Genomic DNA, 18,043 nt, shown 5'->3' on the forward strand with positions numbered 1-18,043 from the left:
TTAACATTTTTATTCTGAGGGGAGACGTGGTCAAGCAGGTACGACAAGTAGAACTTACAAGSTTGAARTTTACATAGACATCAAAAATACAGAAAACGAGTCAAAATCATAACATGCACACGGCGTCTTTAAAAGAGCTTTTAACTCTTCCAGAGACAGCGGCTTTCACACGTTAAATRCATTTAGATTCTACAGAAACCGAGATTCAAGAACTGAAAATCTGCATTCAGACTGCAGGCCTGCGCAAAAGTAGAGTTGAGAACTGAAATACATAGCAGTTCTGTTAGCCTCTCAGGCCTAAACAAAAAAAATAAAGCACACCCTGATGTGCTGTGTATGATGAACTTGTACTAAAAACTAAATAGTAACAATACAGAATGGAAACAGGTGCGGAGTAAGTAATGTCACCATWGTGAAAAATGTCAAACAGTTAGTCTGAGCTAGTTTTCTTTCCTGACTGATAAGTTAAGATGATAAAAGCCTAAAATAACCCTTTATACAAACAAACAAAAAAAATCTAAATGCCTAATATGGACCCTGAAAATCAAATAGTAAAAGATACAATAATGCCTGCAGCAGCTGAAAGGCAATATGAAGAATAACAACAGCATGCCTCTCAATTAATTAAAGGATGGCGTCATCTGCAAAACGGTGCACTCCTGCTGCTGACTTATTTCTCCTGAYGATAATAATATAACTGGCAAATCAAACAGGTATTGAAGTMCAACATTTAGAAGCTGGACTTAAATAGTTTTTGCTAACCATGTTTGCAGACAAAACGATGAGGACAACTGAATAACAAACACAGTTTCACACCCTAAAACTGAAAACTGATGAAGAGCGTGAGGAAGAAGAGTCTTTAAGAAAAAGAAAAAGAAAAAAAAGTGGCAAATTCAGAACACAAAACCAGCAGGATACAGAATCTTTTGGATTTGGTCTAAAGTTACAGACACAGCAAAAGATCCTACAATTGAAATTCAAATACATTTTAATCAGATGGTTTTTTAGCAAAATCATCTTATTGATGCTAAAATGCTCTTTTGTGTCGGTGCCATATTTGGTATTTATCAGATTCAACAAAAAATAAAAACATGTCTTTTTTAATGACCGCATGCWGATGACAAACTGCTGCTTATTAATATCCACTATATTTAGTCACAACGCTTGGAGGACACTCCTAGGAGMATTTTCACACCAGAAAGACACGTATTTACTTCTATTTTCAATCATCTAACTTAACATATTCTGCCCTGGCATCATCTTTACACTTCCTTTTCTTTAGCATCGATGTTGGGGTCTCCAGATAAGCCAGCTGACTTATTATCTATCCACATGTTGTAGCAACGTCCTGATAGTAATAACAATAATACTTAAGCTCATGCTGAGCTATGCAGACATTTTACACCCTTCATCCCAACACGCACACGCTATACGAAACAGGTACGCATCATAAGACACAGAAACGTCCCCAAAGTTTGGGGACCTTCTCTTTCACAAAACTGTGCTCTATTTCGTCACTGTCCCAATAAATGTGACAAAATAAGAAACGGTGTGACAGCACTTTAAAAAAAAGAGTGTCAGAAAGTCTGAAGTTCTATTATAACCAACTTGAAAGCCAGCAAGTAAGTCAGACTCTCTGGACGCAATGCATATGTAAAGGAATAGGAATAGCTTCATGTAGCTCGCAAATGTAGTTTAAATTCAACATGTATCTTTGCATTTAACTGGCTAAAGTTTAGTTAAAAACTAAAACTGAAGTTTATGACCTACACATATCAACCACTAAACACAAGAGGAAACCACTAAGACTTGTGCATCTTCTTCAAAAGCATTGCAAACTATATTTCTGCAAACAGCTCAGTCGGGAAAAAAAAAACAATCTCTCAGTCTATTTTTTTTTTTCCCACAAATGTCACACACAGCAGTGTGACAATAATCCCATTAGAAACAGTCAGATTCAGACTCAAAACTCAAATGTACAACAAACTCAGTAAGTGGCAGGCGAGGTAAATAAGAAACTCTCTGTTTGGTACAGTTTAACCCTTTAAAGGAAAGTGCAGACTGTGGAAATTCTTCCGATTTTTTTTGTTGTTGTTTGTTTTTTTTAAGCGCATGCTTCCAGAGCCTAAAGCTACTGCATGCATGGCTGGGTGCCAACATTTAAAACTTTRTCAGAGAAATGCATAAAAGCAAGTACAATAAAAAAAGAGAGAAAAACAAACTTATACTAAAAGTTCTGTAGTGCTATTATAAATGTTTTACCTAAATATTTCCTCAGTTTTTTTCTTTTTGTAATAGGAAATTGAACAACTGAACACTAAAGAGAGATGCTGTTTTTTTTCCTCTTGAACTTCCCCTATGCCTGTGGCAGAAGTGGCTCAAAAGGAGTGTTGAAATGGTCAACACTCTAAACTGCCGCTTTAAGATAAGATGCATTGTCTGAACCAAATTAACAGAGTGTGAAGTGTTTTAAGTAGAATGAGTCAGTCTGTTAGTTTGCTGCTTTATACTAACGATAAAACTTCTCYGTGACGTTTCATTCTGGCGCTCACCAAACATCACTTTTGTCAAATAACCCWTTAAAAATAAACCTACATTTCTTTGACGTGTCAAGTTTCACAGTAAGATAAAAAAGCTGCTTTAATTAAGAAGATATTAAATCTCAAGACATTTCTCCATGAATTAAGGGCTTTAACAACATATATATATATATATATATATTGCTTTGCTTTTGTTATTTACAAGTAGCTCTAGTTTTGTGTTGTAACCATATACTCAGAACCTTTCTTGAGTTTAGTCTGAAGCTAACTTCTTCTACTTTATCAGTAATCTACATGCTGCACCTAACCACAATGACAAAGTAATAACAGCTGGTGCAAGTAAAGATAACCAGAGGAAAAAATGTTAACAACTTTTTATACTTTTGCCTCTTCTTCTGCTCYAGCCGCCCTGTTAGTCATATCAGCTCACATCATGTTAGGATGTACACATCTTTGGGTGTTTTACTCAATGCTTCTTTCTGTTCAAAAACTTGCGATAGCAAATGCTGATGCATAACTTTTCTTTTTTTTTTTTTTGCATTCTGCACAGTTCAGGTCCAAATCCTGGTTATGTTCAATGGTGAAGCCAAAAATATTCGGAGAACCTGTAAATCTTTGAACCTTTCGTCACCGAGCCACAAGCTTCAGTGTATTTCATTGGGATTTGATGTGACAGACAAGATTGCTCAAAGTTTTCAGACATTTCGTTGGGGCGCCTTCAGGGTGATTTGGTTTAGGAGGTTTTCTGGAAACGTCCGTCTGTAATCCAGAGGGACTTTATATCTCCTCTGACCCGGGATCCCTTTGGGATCCTTCAGGATGGACTGGAGGTTGGGGGGCTGGGGGGTGGGTACTGCCGGACCTGTTACCTCTGACCTCAGATATCAGAAGAGAGCGAATGGATTCATGATACAGTCGAAAAGAGATATTTATGTACAGCATAATCAGACCAATTTCTTGTCTTAGGTCAGTTATATTTACCAAAAATGATTTCTCTTTGCTAAATGCCAGCAAACCCAGCAAGAACATATTTAGTTCAGAAGTTTATTAGCATTTGGTCAGCGTCAGGACATAATTCTATGACTTGACGTTTTGTTTTTTGTTTTTTTTTCACAAACTTCTCATGATACKTTGCAGGAGTTCTGGTCCATTTCCCCTGTCAGAACTGGAGGAACCGAGTTGGGTTTGTAGGCCTTCTCTCTCACACACGTCTCTTCAGATCTACCCACGACTTCTCTGCCTGAATTTTTATGCTTCTTTAGAAATAAAGGTTTCTTCCTGAGTGGCAGGACCTTAACTTGTGGARATCCACTCTTCTCTTYCCRATATCTTGGCAATTTTTCTTTTGGCATTCCAACTGTGTCAAAAAAKAAACTTTGTTTTCKGAGTGTGGATTTAAAATACATYCWTAGGTGTGTCCAACTAACTCAAAAGTGACAGTTAGCCTGTCAGAGATTTCCAAAGCCATAACATAATCATCTGAGCTTTTCCACATTGTTAAACAAGATAGTTTTGTATTTAAGYTTATGAATTTGAAGAAAGACATTTTTTTGTGTGTCTTGTATGTAAGTTTTTGGTTTCAACTGTAGTTTGAAATTTGCCGTCTTAACAGACCCACATTACTCCTAAGCTGCTGAGACGCCGGGCTGAAATATGGTGAAAAAGCAGCCGAAGGTCTAAAGAAAGACRCTGAAACCTCAGCTTAGCTCAGTTTGAAAGATGTTCAAGATGCATTCAYTGACTTGTAGCAACGTGGTTCCCATCATGAGATAATAATCTAATTCTCTTTGGGCATCTTTTCCCTGCAGCCTGTTTTGGAACATCCCAATCAGGAATAATCTGCCCTGTTGCCTCGGTTAGTCTGCTTTACAGCAAATTCAGTAGCACTTCACTTGCTGTGTGTGTGCTGTGTGTGTGCGTGTGCGTGCGTGTGTGTGTGTATTACAGTAGCGTTGTAGCTGCAGAGGGAAGTCTTATAAGTGACTCACTGTGTGCTGGCCCAGAGTGATATGAGGAAGTTTCACAGTATTGTGCTTAGTGTGTTTTAGTTGCTGAAAAAAAGAAGTGTGGTGTGAAAGAGTAYATGCCAATGTGAGCGATGTTTTCTCAGTTTAATGCTCCTGACAGATTCAAACACCAAGCAGCAGAAGGTGACTGTACCAACTCAATTAAACATCATTCACACTTCAAGTTAACACAAAAGAGCAGCAGAAACCTCCCTCTAGCAGTCACTGCATTCATTGGCACACTAGCACAGCAAACGACGCAAAATAGGCGCCAAACGGTGACTGAACCCACTTCAAACTACTGTCTCAAAAACGGAAAAAAACTTTGAGCCATTAAAGCATTCAGCAGCATTTCACAACTGTGACATGTTGACACTTTATTTCCACATATTTCCTGAGCGCTAGCTTTGCAGTTATCTTCCTTGTTTTGACTTCCTCTTTGCTGCGTTGAAGTTCAGTGGTCAAACGAACTATCTTGTGCTCAGTGTCATCACTGCAAAAGCGCTCTTCAGAGGCAAGACGGCTGCCGCTGCTGCTCTCCGACTCATCAAACTCGSCACAGGCAGGTGACAGGTCGACAGCTAAGGTCTTCTGCACATTATCTGCTCAGGGATGGAGAAACCCAAACAAGGTATGCATCTGACCTCGGTGTTTTATGGTGTATTTTATCTGTGCCGACAAAAGTAATTTGTTCATTTATACCGCAGAGCCTGTCCTCAGTTCTCTCCGGCGATCAGGCCCCCCACTTAGTGTATTTGACAAGCTGAGTTGGACACTCTGTATCAGCGAGTGTCAGTTTGTCAAATACCCCAAGTGAGGTGTCACTTCTCAACAAACGGAGGTCACTGCACAGACAGAACGGCCGCAACACGGCGTGGAAAAGCGTTGAAGAACTGCCAGCCTGATTAGTTGTTTGATGATGTATTTCTAGGCTTCCACTTTCAGCCTGGAAATAAGTTGATTTTTTTTTTTTTTTGCAAACTTCATTTAACTTGCATGCAGCTTTTTGCGTGCATTTATTTTGTGAAACTTTCTCATTTGTAAACTTACAGAACAGCAACCAGTTTATACATCCGTACATGTTGGAAGAGGTACAAACGAGAGTAAAATGGAAATGCACTGTAAATTACTGCTGTGTGATAATGTGTCTCTGTAACATCAAAGGCAACAGAGAGTAAGGCTTTTTAAAGAATGTTGTCGTAGTTGTTTCTTTTTGTTCTTTTTTTTTTTGCTTTTGGTTCTTTCGCAGAACCATGCAGCGTGGTTGCATGTGTGCCTGCTACAGCTAAAGTAGCTTATAGGGAGAAGAGAAGCGCCCAGTGCCTCCCTGAGCCACATGGCATTTCTGCTGAGCTTCTTCATTTCAGTGTGCACACATAAAAAGTCAAGATGCATCAAATTCCTGTAATAAAAGTGAATGATCAGTGAGCGCATGCGATTTCTGCAAACTCCAGCCTTTCCTCCAACCGTCTTATGACTCTTCATAGACCACACTTATCAGACTGTCTTGCATTTCCTGCAATTACTCTTGACGTTTATAAATGCAGCTGCACTAAAATTTCACCTATCTTGCTACGGGATCTGAACTTTGTGTCAGTAAGCCCATTATTGCACTAAGAGAAGGTGTATTGTAATTTAGGTTTTGGGAAGTGCCYAAGTTGCACCATATCATCAGGAACCAACTACTTGCGTTACCACATTAGCGTCAGTGATGCAAATAAAGTCCTACGTAGCACACACTGCTTTAAGAAAAGCTACTTGCAGCTTGCAGCTGGATTCCATCTCTTGCACTACAACTTGATGCTTTACTATCATGTTTATTTATATACTTCATGCTCATGAGATACAAAATTATTAGTGGATTTTACCTACAAAAAACAAAAAAACAAAAAAWCTATGCTGAAAGTAGTTTTTCTAAGCTTTTTAGTTGTAGGCTCTCGAAATGTCCCATTGTCGTGCACACTGCCATCAGGTTTTGTCTAGTCTCCAAGGCCTTCATCCAACGGCTATTGCATTCTGACTTAACTGGCTCGGCACGTCATCACTCATGGGTTTAAAGACATCTGTCTAACCCTGACTCTATAAAAGGTGGCACATAGGGTAATATAAGCACGCACTCAGTTTAGTCATTTCGCACTCTCACACCTCAAATCTAAAATACAACAGGCGTGTTATGGCACAAAGGCTGTGCTGCATGTTTTTTCTAAATTTGCTCCGTACTTTCTTCTTAAAAAGGCCAGTAATAGGTGATAAGGCTCCACGCTAGTAAAATGCGTCGTTTTATTAAAGGATAAATACAGTTCTGTGCGACGTCAGTAGCCTACTAGAAAATATTGCGGTTTCTCTGGAGGAGCTGCGCTCCACTAATCTGACTTCTATGGAAGAGTGGTGAGAAGAAAACCATTGCGGAAAGAAAGATGYAAGAAGTCTTGTTTACAGTTTGCTACAGACCACGTGCTCGCCGGTCAAGTGAGGCCAAAAGGATCATTTCATGGTGTACATGCAAAATGCTACGTGTGGCAGAAAACCAACACTGCACCTTCTCATTAAAACAGAGCAGGACAGAGAGGAGACTAAAAAGCATTTGGGAAGACAAGTTGAGCTGCAACTCAGGTCAGTTGTGACAAAAATACATAACATGTATAAATCACATAACAAATTTAAAAGTGAAGTTCRCTCTTCATCAAATCTGGCTGAATGTAATCAAACTTACCGAGAAGAATGAGCGGGAACTTTTAAATGTGCAAACCTGGCAGAGGCATTTATGGACTCAGGGGGGCGCAATACCACATAGCAACTCTAAATAGCTTCAATGTCTCGTTGAAGTTTGTGGTTGTGACGTGAAACCACAAGCCTCATTCATTCAGGACTCCTAGAGCCCATAAGAACAAGGATATTGAAATCTTTAGGTTTTCCCAGGAAGTGTGCAAAATGGAGATCAAATTAGAAATAGGAGGAATAGCAAAAAATACTGGAGAGACGATGTTGATTATGGAGTTGAGAGGGAGAAGGAAAAGAGAAAGAGCACTGAGAYGGGCTATGAAGGGAGGGAAGGACGGGTGGTGTGAGAGAGAAGGAGGCAAGGGCGACCCCTAGAGGAAGCAACTGGAACAGATCATTACAACACAACTAAGCTCTACATAAATCTAAACTATTTSGTTTTTTTTAACCCGATGACAAGAGAAGCTAGCATCACAGTGCTAAAGTGTTGGGCTCCGTTAATTTACAACAAGAAGATTCTGCTTTCAAATTCTGCCTGGACTCAGCCCTCTGTTTAGAGACTTTCTGCTGTCTCCTGCAAACTTCTGCTTCCATTTCTAACTTTACTAATGAATCAGAGTATCATTTTTTGTGCATTGATAAAGTGTCGGATAGAGAGCTATTTAATCGCAGTTTGCTGTTGTAAATTAAAMCACACATCCTCAAATCTGATTGACACGTCAGAAACCGTCTTAATTCTTCACATTGCCAACCCCAGGTTAAAATCATTCCACTGGTGTTTTAGTTTTCAGAGAACAACTTCAGACTTATTGACTGAATCTCACCGTGGTGAGACGTTGAAGTAAATTAAGCGGCAAAGATTCCCTATCAAGTCCACAAAACCAGTTTGAGATGATGGATTTAGTGACATGGTGCATGTCCTCGATCAGAGGATGTGTAAAGATGTGGTTGTAAAGAGGTGAACATCGTCTGGAAAAAGAGGGGGGGGGGRAAACCTCTGGTAGGTTRTGAGGTTTCAGAAAGCAGCAGCCAGTCTTTCATGGAACAAAAAAAAAAAAGCAGGGGTGGTTTTTAGTTGACCAGAGTGCTGTTAAAAAGGGGAAACACAAGATAAAAATATCTAACTTCCTGCAACTTTAAGGTGCATTTAATGGGGAGTCGTCATCCCTGTGTGCTGAGTATGTTCTCCCTGCTTTCTGCTAAGAATAGGGAGACTAGGTTGCGTGCACAAAACACGCAATATATGAATCACAGAGCTTTCACGGAGCATTCCTGCTCTGGAATCACAGGTAACTTTCTGCATTTTGATTGGCTGGGGGGGTGGGAGAACGGTAGGCTTACTCATAGCACTATTCATTCAGTGATGCTAATGAAAAGAAGCAGAAACGGTCTTTGAATATTTCCGTGTACATTCATACACTTTTGATAACACGACAGTCAATAAGCCAGAATCTCATGGTTGTTCTTGGATTCAGTTTTACTTGTCGAGTCAATCAAGCACCAAACATGATAAGTTGCACAGGATTCGTTGGATTGGATCAGTGGCATGTTATTCCCCAGGTTTAAGATTGTTGTTATACAGATTTTTTTAAATAAATCTGAACCTATAGTCCACGTCCATGTAACACTGCGTGAATTAAGCAAATTTAGAAAAAGGATTCGTGGATGAATGGAAAAATATATATGTATTTTTGAAATCTGCTCAAAGGGCCTTGGAATCAACCCGACATCTTCTAATCAAGACACTGTGCATTTTTTAATAACTATTGATTAAATTACACAACAATCAACAATTGGCACTGTTTAATAATACAGAAAAAGGCTTTGTGAAYGTTTCATTGAGTGATTTCATTGAAGCTATTCTTACTATTCTTACATAGGAACTGATGAATATGACTGGCTGAAAGACGTTGGATATTGATATGCACCCTTCAAAACACATCGAATGGAAAGTTTCTTAATTCGAGTGACCTTGTCTCAGTCAAGTTGGCATAATGACTTACATRTCTATATCTAATCTTCCTTTCCTTTCCAAAGTCATTCAGAAAACAGTTGTACATCACTTAAATCTCATCATAGTTCTCAACAACATTTGAGAACGTTACGAATTATATTGTCTTGGTCCCAGATAGTGGACTTTCTGACAGTGGATAATGAAGATTGCAGTTTTCTTCACATTTCAGGGTAGAAACTTACATATAAGCCTCTTGACAGATATTTCCTTGAATACTTGTGTTAGTCATCTTCCCTCAGTTTTCTTGCCCCTGGGCTTTTCTTTCTTTCTGATTAGCCATGCCTGTTTCTCATTTAACTCATCTGTCTATCCAGCAGATAAGTCACATGAAAGCCAACCTGACAGTCCATGCATGACCAGTTGATGAATATCAAATGACAGCATGTGGATTCTCCGGTTTGAGTTTGTGCATATCTGTTATTCTCCGTCCCTAACAATATTACCAGTAAGTTTATTTATGACGCGCTTTCATACAAAGCGCTGAATAGTAACAAGGAGATAAAACAAAAACAAAACAACACGAAGAAATACCAAGAAGCCAGTGAAACAGAAAGTATAGTTTAAAACCAAAAGGACAGATTTTTAACTTGGATAAAAAAAAAATAAAATAAAAATCTTGACTTGCCTCAAGATTTTTGATCACTTTGAATATTTTACAATTTGAGCTAGAGATGTTCAAATGCAGTCCAAACTTATTTAAACAGTACAGTGAAATTGTATTTTAAATAGCCATCAATAAGAGGCACTGATGGCAACAATGTCATTTTTTGGCCAGTGGCAGGATTAAATTTAACCCCACTAAATATTTTACAGGCCTGATCTGGTCACCTCTATGAAAGTTTTCTGGAGGCACCCCAAAAAATGTGGTTGTTTGAAGCAAGCAGAAAATCAAGCTACCTCGTAGTCCTCCGGCAGTCTTAGAGCAACGCTTAGGAGGTCCCGTCAGACCGTCAGTTTCCAAAACCACACACACAATAAAAAAAACCTTGTAAAGTATGCACGGGTCAGAGCAACCCCACCGGACCACACACAGAGTAAAAGACTTCTGGGGTCTAAATGACCCCGTCTCATAACAAACACCACGGGAGAACTGGAGCAATTCAATTTAGTATTTTAATGATTGGCCCTTTGGCTAGAAAACACAGTCAGAACCGGCTCTACTTTAGCATCTGGCTGGCTCTAGACCCAGAACTACTTTGGAGTGAAAAAGACCTTAACAGTTAAAACCTGGCATTGTGGGGGCTCACTGAAGACCTGTACCACATAGCCTGATATTCTGTTATCAAGGAACTAGGCATTCCTTGAGACAAAACGAGACATGATACTGATTTCGGGAGAGCAGGAATGGACGGGACGAGATTTTAATATTAGCTCGAAGAAAACTTCAAAGACCAAATTTATGCCTCTAAAATGTCTTTATTCAGCATTTTTATAGATTTTTGCCACAAATTCAACACACTGGCCTTTCGTTTTGTTTTCATCTCTTAAGACCTTATCACAGTTCTCTCAACTGGGACAACTGGGAAATGTCAGCTGTACGACATTTCCCAGTTGCTATTGATAGAGTGGACTCTTGTGAACTTAATGTACTCTTGRGCTGCCTTYACACTGCACCCTGAAGTGACCAATTCAGTTTGTTTTTGTTGACGTAATGCGACCTAAATGTCACTATTCTACGTCCTACGTCAAGCGGGAAGAAAAACAACAACMAAGGAGGACGATAATGAGGATTAAGTTGTTAATATGCTGGTCCGGTCGGRCAACAACGTCAAATGTGTAAGCTAAGCTCCACCGTTAGCATCCATGTTCACTTACCGCAAACACAGAGCACTTCTTCTTTTTATGGCGGTTGGCAGAACACTGAGAACACTGACGTTATTGCGCCCTCTACTGCGCACATTCAGGTGGTTTGTCGTTCACACTGCATGACACATACAAATCGCATTTRGAAGTGTGAACGGCCACATAAAAAAAAATCCGATTTGACAAAAAAAACAACAAAAAAAACAATCGGAATTGGGTCACTCCAGGCTGCAGTGTGAATGTAGCCTTAGACATCCATCCAGCAGTTGGTATAGCAATTCTTTCTCCCTCGTTTTGGATCTAAGCATCTTGGAGTACTTGCCCATTTTTTTTTCAAAATGTTGTCTGTCACACTGTTGGATTTATACTGGAAACCAAAAATGCTACCAAACAAATTATTTAAGTGTCAACTTCTTCATGCAAAGCCTTGGTGACTGCAACTGGCAAGGGTTCACGAGATGGCATTTACCTCAACAATAAATACTGTGATATGGAGAGATCTTGTTAAACCCCCTAAAAGGAACTTTTCCTTATAAAAGCGACGGTTTTGTCTATCAGYATTCCTATCAACGACATGCAGTCATACTTTTCTCTCTATAAGATGACACTCAGGCTGAAGCTGTACCTCAGTACTAAATGACYTAGAAAGGGCCGGTACTTGTACAGTGCTTTATCAAGTCCAAAAGGATCATAAAATGTGTCACGCTACATTAAGTCATTCACTCATTCATGCACAGATTCACAAGCTCACAGTGGTAAGCCACATTGTTGACACGGCTGCCCTGGGGCAGTCTGACAGGAGGGAGTCCTGTCGCCTGAGCATATTATTATTATTAACAATTATTTCACAAGGAAAATCCCATTGAGATTTAAAATCTCTTTTACGAGAGAGTCCTTGCCAAGACTGGCAGCAGCACACAGAGTTTATAAAACATTCGCAGCTAAACAGAAAAAAAAGTTACCACCATCATAAATAAAACTGTATAAAGATTCCTCAATTAAAACATTTACAGATAAATGATTCCTTCTGGTCCTATGAGCAGAAAGCTGAAAAGAGATTTCTTTCCAAGTTCAGTTCAGACTTAAGGCACTGAAAGTAAAAGTAAGTTCTCACAATGAAGAGAATATCCCCTGGTGGCGTTTCGATTTATGTAGGCCAACAAATAACAAAGAAGACGTCCACATATGACCATAAAAATAAAAACGTGTCAGTGATGAAGGCCAAGGCTGCTGTATCCGGTGCAATGATGTGTAATGAGTTTTTTTTTCTTTTCATTTTTACATCCTTGTTCTAGAACGATCAAGACGATAAACATGTCTGTAAAAGCAACAGATAAAGGAATGAGTTCACTCAAATAAAAACAAGAAATGACATGTATTCAAACAACCAGTTCACAATGAAGAGCAGAAGAGAAGAGAATAATGTGGCTATTACAGTGACTAATATTTTTGGCTGGCTAGACACAATAAAATAATCTCTTTGTAATGACTAGTCTCAWTCTACCCAGACACAACCTCATACTTGAACCATTGAACCAGAATGTTGTTTTGTTGAATTCACACAGTTTTCACGCTGCTTTAGCCAAACGTTAGCGCTACAGATGACCATTGACTTCGATTCCACAGGTGGTCAGCCCAATCTGTGTGATGTTAGAAAGTTGTGATTTCTGGAGCACAACTGCGTGTGATTTGCAACTATATTATAAACTGATCTCCCATTTAAGAAAGGGAGACAAACATTTGTGCCGCCATCTATACTTGATCTAATTCTTGTAAATAAATGCAAAATTCTGCACTTTGCATGCAACCCGATGTGTAGTTTCTCCCTCTGCAGATATCTTTTGTAAAACAGTCAAGGATTGTAAAGGACCTAATTTGGGGCCCCAGAGGTCATGGGGCAGACAGCATCTGGTCTGCGAACAGTTTCTTTATTAAAATCAGTCAAGGAATATGAGGCAGCTAACCTGGGATTAGCAGCCTGGTTTGGGGATCTGTGATTTTGGGCAGTTGGCTTGGGGCTGTTATTATCTGGTCTAAGTCCAGCATTTTTATTAAAAAGAGTCTTGGACTGTAAGGCATCTTATTTGATATTAGCAATATGGTTTTGAAACAAGAAGTTATAGGCAATCGGCTGCAAGGCTGCAGTTTCTGGCCTAGGACCAGCGTCTTTATTATTTTTGATACTGTAATACCAAAAGCTCCACATTAGAGGCAATAAACGTTTTAAATGTTGTAAAAAAAATCTAATAGAATCTTTTTTTTCTCGATTCCAATCTGGTGTAGTTGGTGTTTGGCAGAACTAAATCTTTGTTTTTTGCATGAAGCTTTTCTTTTTAACATCTCAAACTCTCGCTAGACAGTTTTATATCTCGTGTGAAATGGAAGATTACTCTCAGGTTTGGCTGGATTTTTTCTTGTTATATAAAATTTTTTTTTAGATGCTTTGGATAAATTTTATGAGACACCAGACCCATAATCTTGTTTTATTAAGAACTTTAAAATACATACAACATCCTTTACATCATGTACACACGTTTTGCTTACCACAGAACAATGAATGGTCTCCATAATGGCAATATTTAATAATATTTATCAAATAAATTATATGTATATCCCCACCATCTCTAAGTTTGAGCCAGTTTTATTTCTGTAAGCCATAACTGAAAACCCATATGTTGTGAAGAAACTTTAAAAATTGGTTGTACATTCAAATGTATGAGTTACTGAAGGAAGTGGAAAATCAAACTCTCGTCTAGAGAAATTCAGAGGAAAAACCACTGCCGGAACAAGCTGATCTGGATCTAGAAAAGGACCTGCCTGGCTCTAGAGCAGTCACTACTGTGGTGGGAAAAAAAACAAACCCATCCAGTTTACAATCTGGAATTGAGAGGGGCACACCTAAGGTTTGGGTCATGAATTCTGTGCCACAGAGTATACATCTCGCCTGACAGCATTCTGTGCACAAGAAGCATTTCTTTAAAGAAACAAGGATCAAGTTCATCAATATTCCTGCCAGGAACATGCAGTCCAGCTGTTCTCACTCCAAGGTGATGCTCCGGTTTAAACCCTGCCCGAGCCAGACACATCCCCATGTAAACATCGTCAATCGGAAGAATGGGGATGGAGTGCGAGTTGGTGTAAATGACCGAAGCCGTGTAGCCAGACAAGAGGAAGCCCCCACCACCACAGTAAGCAGGGTATAACTTGGACTCATAGAGCTGCTCTGGAACGTAGTATTTACTCTGTGGCGAACGGATGGGTCCCACGTTGTAGATCAGATGACCTGCAAACAGGTGCTTCCTTCCACCTTTGCGTTCAAAGTTTTGGAGATACATAACCATGTTGTCCGTGTTGGCAAAGACATCGTCATCACCATTGAACAGGAAGTGGGCCCGTGGGCAGTTTCTCTCCATCCACTCCAAAAAGAGCATTTGCTTCAGCGTGAGGTTGTAAAACGTGTCCTTGAAATCCCACTGGATTATGTCGTTGTACTTGCTTTGCTCCAGCTTGAGGAGTTGGTTTAGTCTTTTCTTCTCATAACGCGTGCCCATCGTTCCTGAAATGAAGATCCTTCGGATCCACACGCCGCTAGACAGTCTCTCCTTGGCCCAGGTCTTGCGCAGCACTTCTCTGCGGTCATAGTTCACGGCAGAACTTTTGATGACCAGTAGAAGGAASACGTCAGATGATGCATTGGCTCCACCACACTTGTTGGGGACGTCAAGTAGCATAGGAAAGTGTCGGCAGTGACGGTAGTAGAGGAGGTCTTTAATGTTAGTAGGAAGAGAGCTGAAGTTCTGGATCTGTTCAACAGATATATTTCTTTCACATATTGGTGAGGGATCAATTTTTGGGGATTCTCTGACTGAGGACAGCATGTGACAGTCATAGTTTTTGACATCAATTTGAAGTTTGTGGTCCGAGGTGGAGAAATCATCAGAATAGCAAAACAAAGTGACCAGTAGAAGAGCTCCCACCATCACAAAGGTTACTGCACAGACTTCCCTCTGAAATAGTCTTTTACCAAACCTGCAATGCMAAAAAAAAGAGACATCTCATTAATAATAGTGCTGAACTGGCAAWTGTCAACGTATTTCTTAAACTGGCTCTCAAAAATATGCACACTCCTAAAAAATGTATAGGTTTTAGAGATTTAARAACYCATTCTAAATCTTCTCCAAAACTGAGTATTTGAAATAAACTAATRTTATTTAAGTACRAAAAAGTCTCCCTTAACTCTTGGATTTTTACTTTCAGCTATGAATAAAACATCAGCAAGATTATTGGACCTTCCCTACCACCTCCCGCCCTTTTCCCATTAGACAAACCTCATCGAACACAATGTCGTGAATTTTCAATCTTGTTTTGTTTCTTTTTTCATTTTGATTTTTATAGTTTTCAAACATATTTACTTTCTTTCAGTTTAATTGCAATGATAACTGTCACAAAAGTTGGGAAAGAATTTATTGTTGTAGTCAGTGTAGATAATCATACAAAACAGACACATCAGCTTTGTCCTCCTACAAATTAAGACTTGTATTTACTTTAATTTAAAAAAAAAGACTAAGAAAAAGATTGATCAGAAGTAAAACTTTGACATCATACGACTTACATGCTAAAAGTCTGAGTGAACCCTTTGATTCTTACGTTCAATTGTAAATAAAATGTCATTCGAAATTTAGGATAATAAAGCTAAAACAACCCAAAAAGTTTCAGATGTAGACACTTCATAAAAAATATGCATAAATTGTTTTGTTTTTTTTAAGTTGTGTTGCGGTAACACAACATTCATCTGATTCTTTGCCAAAAATTCCTCTCTTCAACAGTTTCAGCAAAAAAAAAAATCCCTTACGGGAACCTAAGCAAAATATTTGTCAAACTGCCAAGACCTGTKGAGTCACAAATCAATGTTTCTTGAAACATAAACTGGAGGAAGACTTTTATCTGTTCTCTAGATCGTGACTGCAAACAAACGTACTTTTAAAAGCTTGAACAAAAAAATAAATAAACAAAAAAACCGTATTAATCTACTGGAGAGTTTGTATCTGTCTAAAAATCAAATGCAATGTTTAAAAACTACATAGAAAAATGTCTGAAATGAAAAGCTAGCATTTCTAAAAGAGACATTTCCTTGTTTTTTTTTTGTTTTTTAGCATTCAAAGACATTAAAATTCAAAGACATTTAAAATTCTCCTTTGCTCTTGACCCCTCACATAACAGAAAATAATTTGTAAGTATTACCATGAATCCCCAATACGAAGTAATTTTTTGGGGGGGAAAAAAAACTTATCAGCGCTACCCTTTATTCAAATTACTTTCATAATCAGAACAGTATGATAAAATATAATTAGAGATTTTAATAATTTAAATGCCACAGCTCTTACTGATCTTTTCTTTTCATATAAAGTAAAAATAATTATTAACAAATCAGACAAACATTGGTAAATACATGAAGAAAATTAAAAAAATATATATAACATGAAATAAATCAGGAATAATTACCTGAGCATTTTGGTAGATCTATAAGTTTTTCAGTAGGTCTCAGTCAGATAACATGCAATGCGAGTGCAGGGCAAGGCAGATTATGCAGGAAACAAGTGTTGTGCTCGAGGTCATACGCTTTCTCTTTACCCAGAGTTTTGTCTGTCAGGCGACGAGAGGCTTGCMATGTTACACAATCACACAAATCTGTSAAGAAGAAAGACTGGAATTATTATTCTGAACTTTTTATTGTTTGTTGCTGTCATTACAGAAATGGAGGAAACATTTTGTTTTTGAAAGCAGCTGCTTGACAAGAGACGTCCTGAGCTCATGTAGTCCAATTAAATATTTTATATTTATGAAAAGCTCGGAAGCTTTTCATAAATCAGATTTAATCCTGAAAAAAAAAATGCATTAACTTGAACATACAGTAATAATTTGTACTGAAAGAGTAACTTCACATTATTTGAAAATCAGTTGGATAATTCCTTCCTTTTTTTTTTTTTTTTTTCAGAAAACCCATACATAAAAAGTGAAATGGATAAATTCAAAAGTATAATAATGGAAAATAAATTTAGACTCAGACCCTTGAACAAATCCTTCTGTCATGTCAGGTGGTTCTTTTCCAGGTCTTCCCACTGAAAACCTGGACATTTTCACTTCTGGGTTTAAACAAAAGAATTGGAAAATTATCATTCATACCTGTGTGGTTACATGTTCATTGCTCTCTGCTACATAAATTACACATTAAATGTTATAATGAGTTTGGGTAAGACATGAAAACAATACATTTCCTTTCTGGACATTAAGTTGTAATCCTTCATGTGTGCTTTACTAAGTCATCTCTTTTAAAAACTAGTCCCTTCCCAAGCTTGCTGATCCAGTTTTAAACAGTTTTCTTTCCTTCTGCAGAGAAAACTGCAAGGTGAGTGGCTTTTCCCCTGCAGAATTTCCCAGCAGTGATGCGTCTTCCAGTGTTGTAGCTGCACGCCTCAGGCAGGTTTTCTATGCCTTCCTCCCCCACACAAAGTTATGAACTCATTCTTGATCGTGGGAACGTGGTAAAGGTATGCCCTAAGCGAAGAATCATGAATTTGCTTTCTGTTTAGCATGGTTTTCTTGCTGCCAAAGTCATAAAATGTACAGAAAAGGGTACAGACATCAAATTATGCTCGAATGGTAATAAATCTCACATATCTGAGTGCTCCTCTGTGATTAACTGTAAACCTGTTTACTCTCCTTCAGAGGCACCGCTGATGGAATCTTGTGTATAATTATGCTTTTATTCATGTTGAAGAGATGACCTGATGGGTCACACATTTGCCTGACATTTGTTTACATTTACATAGTCCCAGGGGTRAAAGTAAGGGGGTACGGCGGGGTACTGCGTACCCCTAAAAGATTTAGCGGGGGTACGCAGTACCTGCAAGAGAGGAGCGGCTGTCTGCTGTAAAAAAAAAAAAAATAAAAAATCAATG

The 18,043-nt window shown here is 38.6% G+C and overlaps 1 protein-coding gene and 1 long non-coding RNA gene across 2 annotated transcripts; one reads left to right on the forward strand and one right to left on the reverse strand.

Annotated features, from left to right (window-relative positions):
• Positions 1 to 5,051: 5,051 nt before the first annotated feature.
• On the forward strand, positions 5,052 to 5,975 carry LOC103475707 (uncharacterized). The gene is made up of 2 exons (XR_535354.2): positions 5,052 to 5,177; positions 5,254 to 5,975. It is a non-coding gene; the product is annotated as an uncharacterized LOC103475707 (long non-coding RNA).
• Positions 5,976 to 13,616: 7,641 nt separating this feature from the next.
• Positions 13,617 to 16,713, reverse strand: LOC103475708 (N-acetyllactosaminide beta-1,3-N-acetylglucosaminyltransferase 3-like). The gene is made up of 2 exons (XM_008427514.1): positions 16,587 to 16,713; positions 13,617 to 15,113 (listed from the first exon to the last, which is right to left on the reverse strand). The coding sequence occupies exons 1-2, from the start codon at positions 16,592 to 16,594 to the stop codon at positions 13,955 to 13,957; spliced, it is 1,167 nt and encodes a 388-aa protein (XP_008425736.1). The 5' UTR covers positions 16,595 to 16,713; the 3' UTR covers positions 13,617 to 13,954.
• Between the last annotated feature and the right edge of the window lie 1,330 nt (positions 16,714 to 18,043).

Source organism: Poecilia reticulata, linkage group LG14 (genome assembly GCF_000633615.1).
Source record: "Poecilia reticulata strain Guanapo linkage group LG14, Guppy_female_1.0+MT, whole genome shotgun sequence".
NCBI lineage: Eukaryota > Metazoa > Chordata > Actinopteri > Cyprinodontiformes > Poeciliidae > Poecilia > Poecilia reticulata.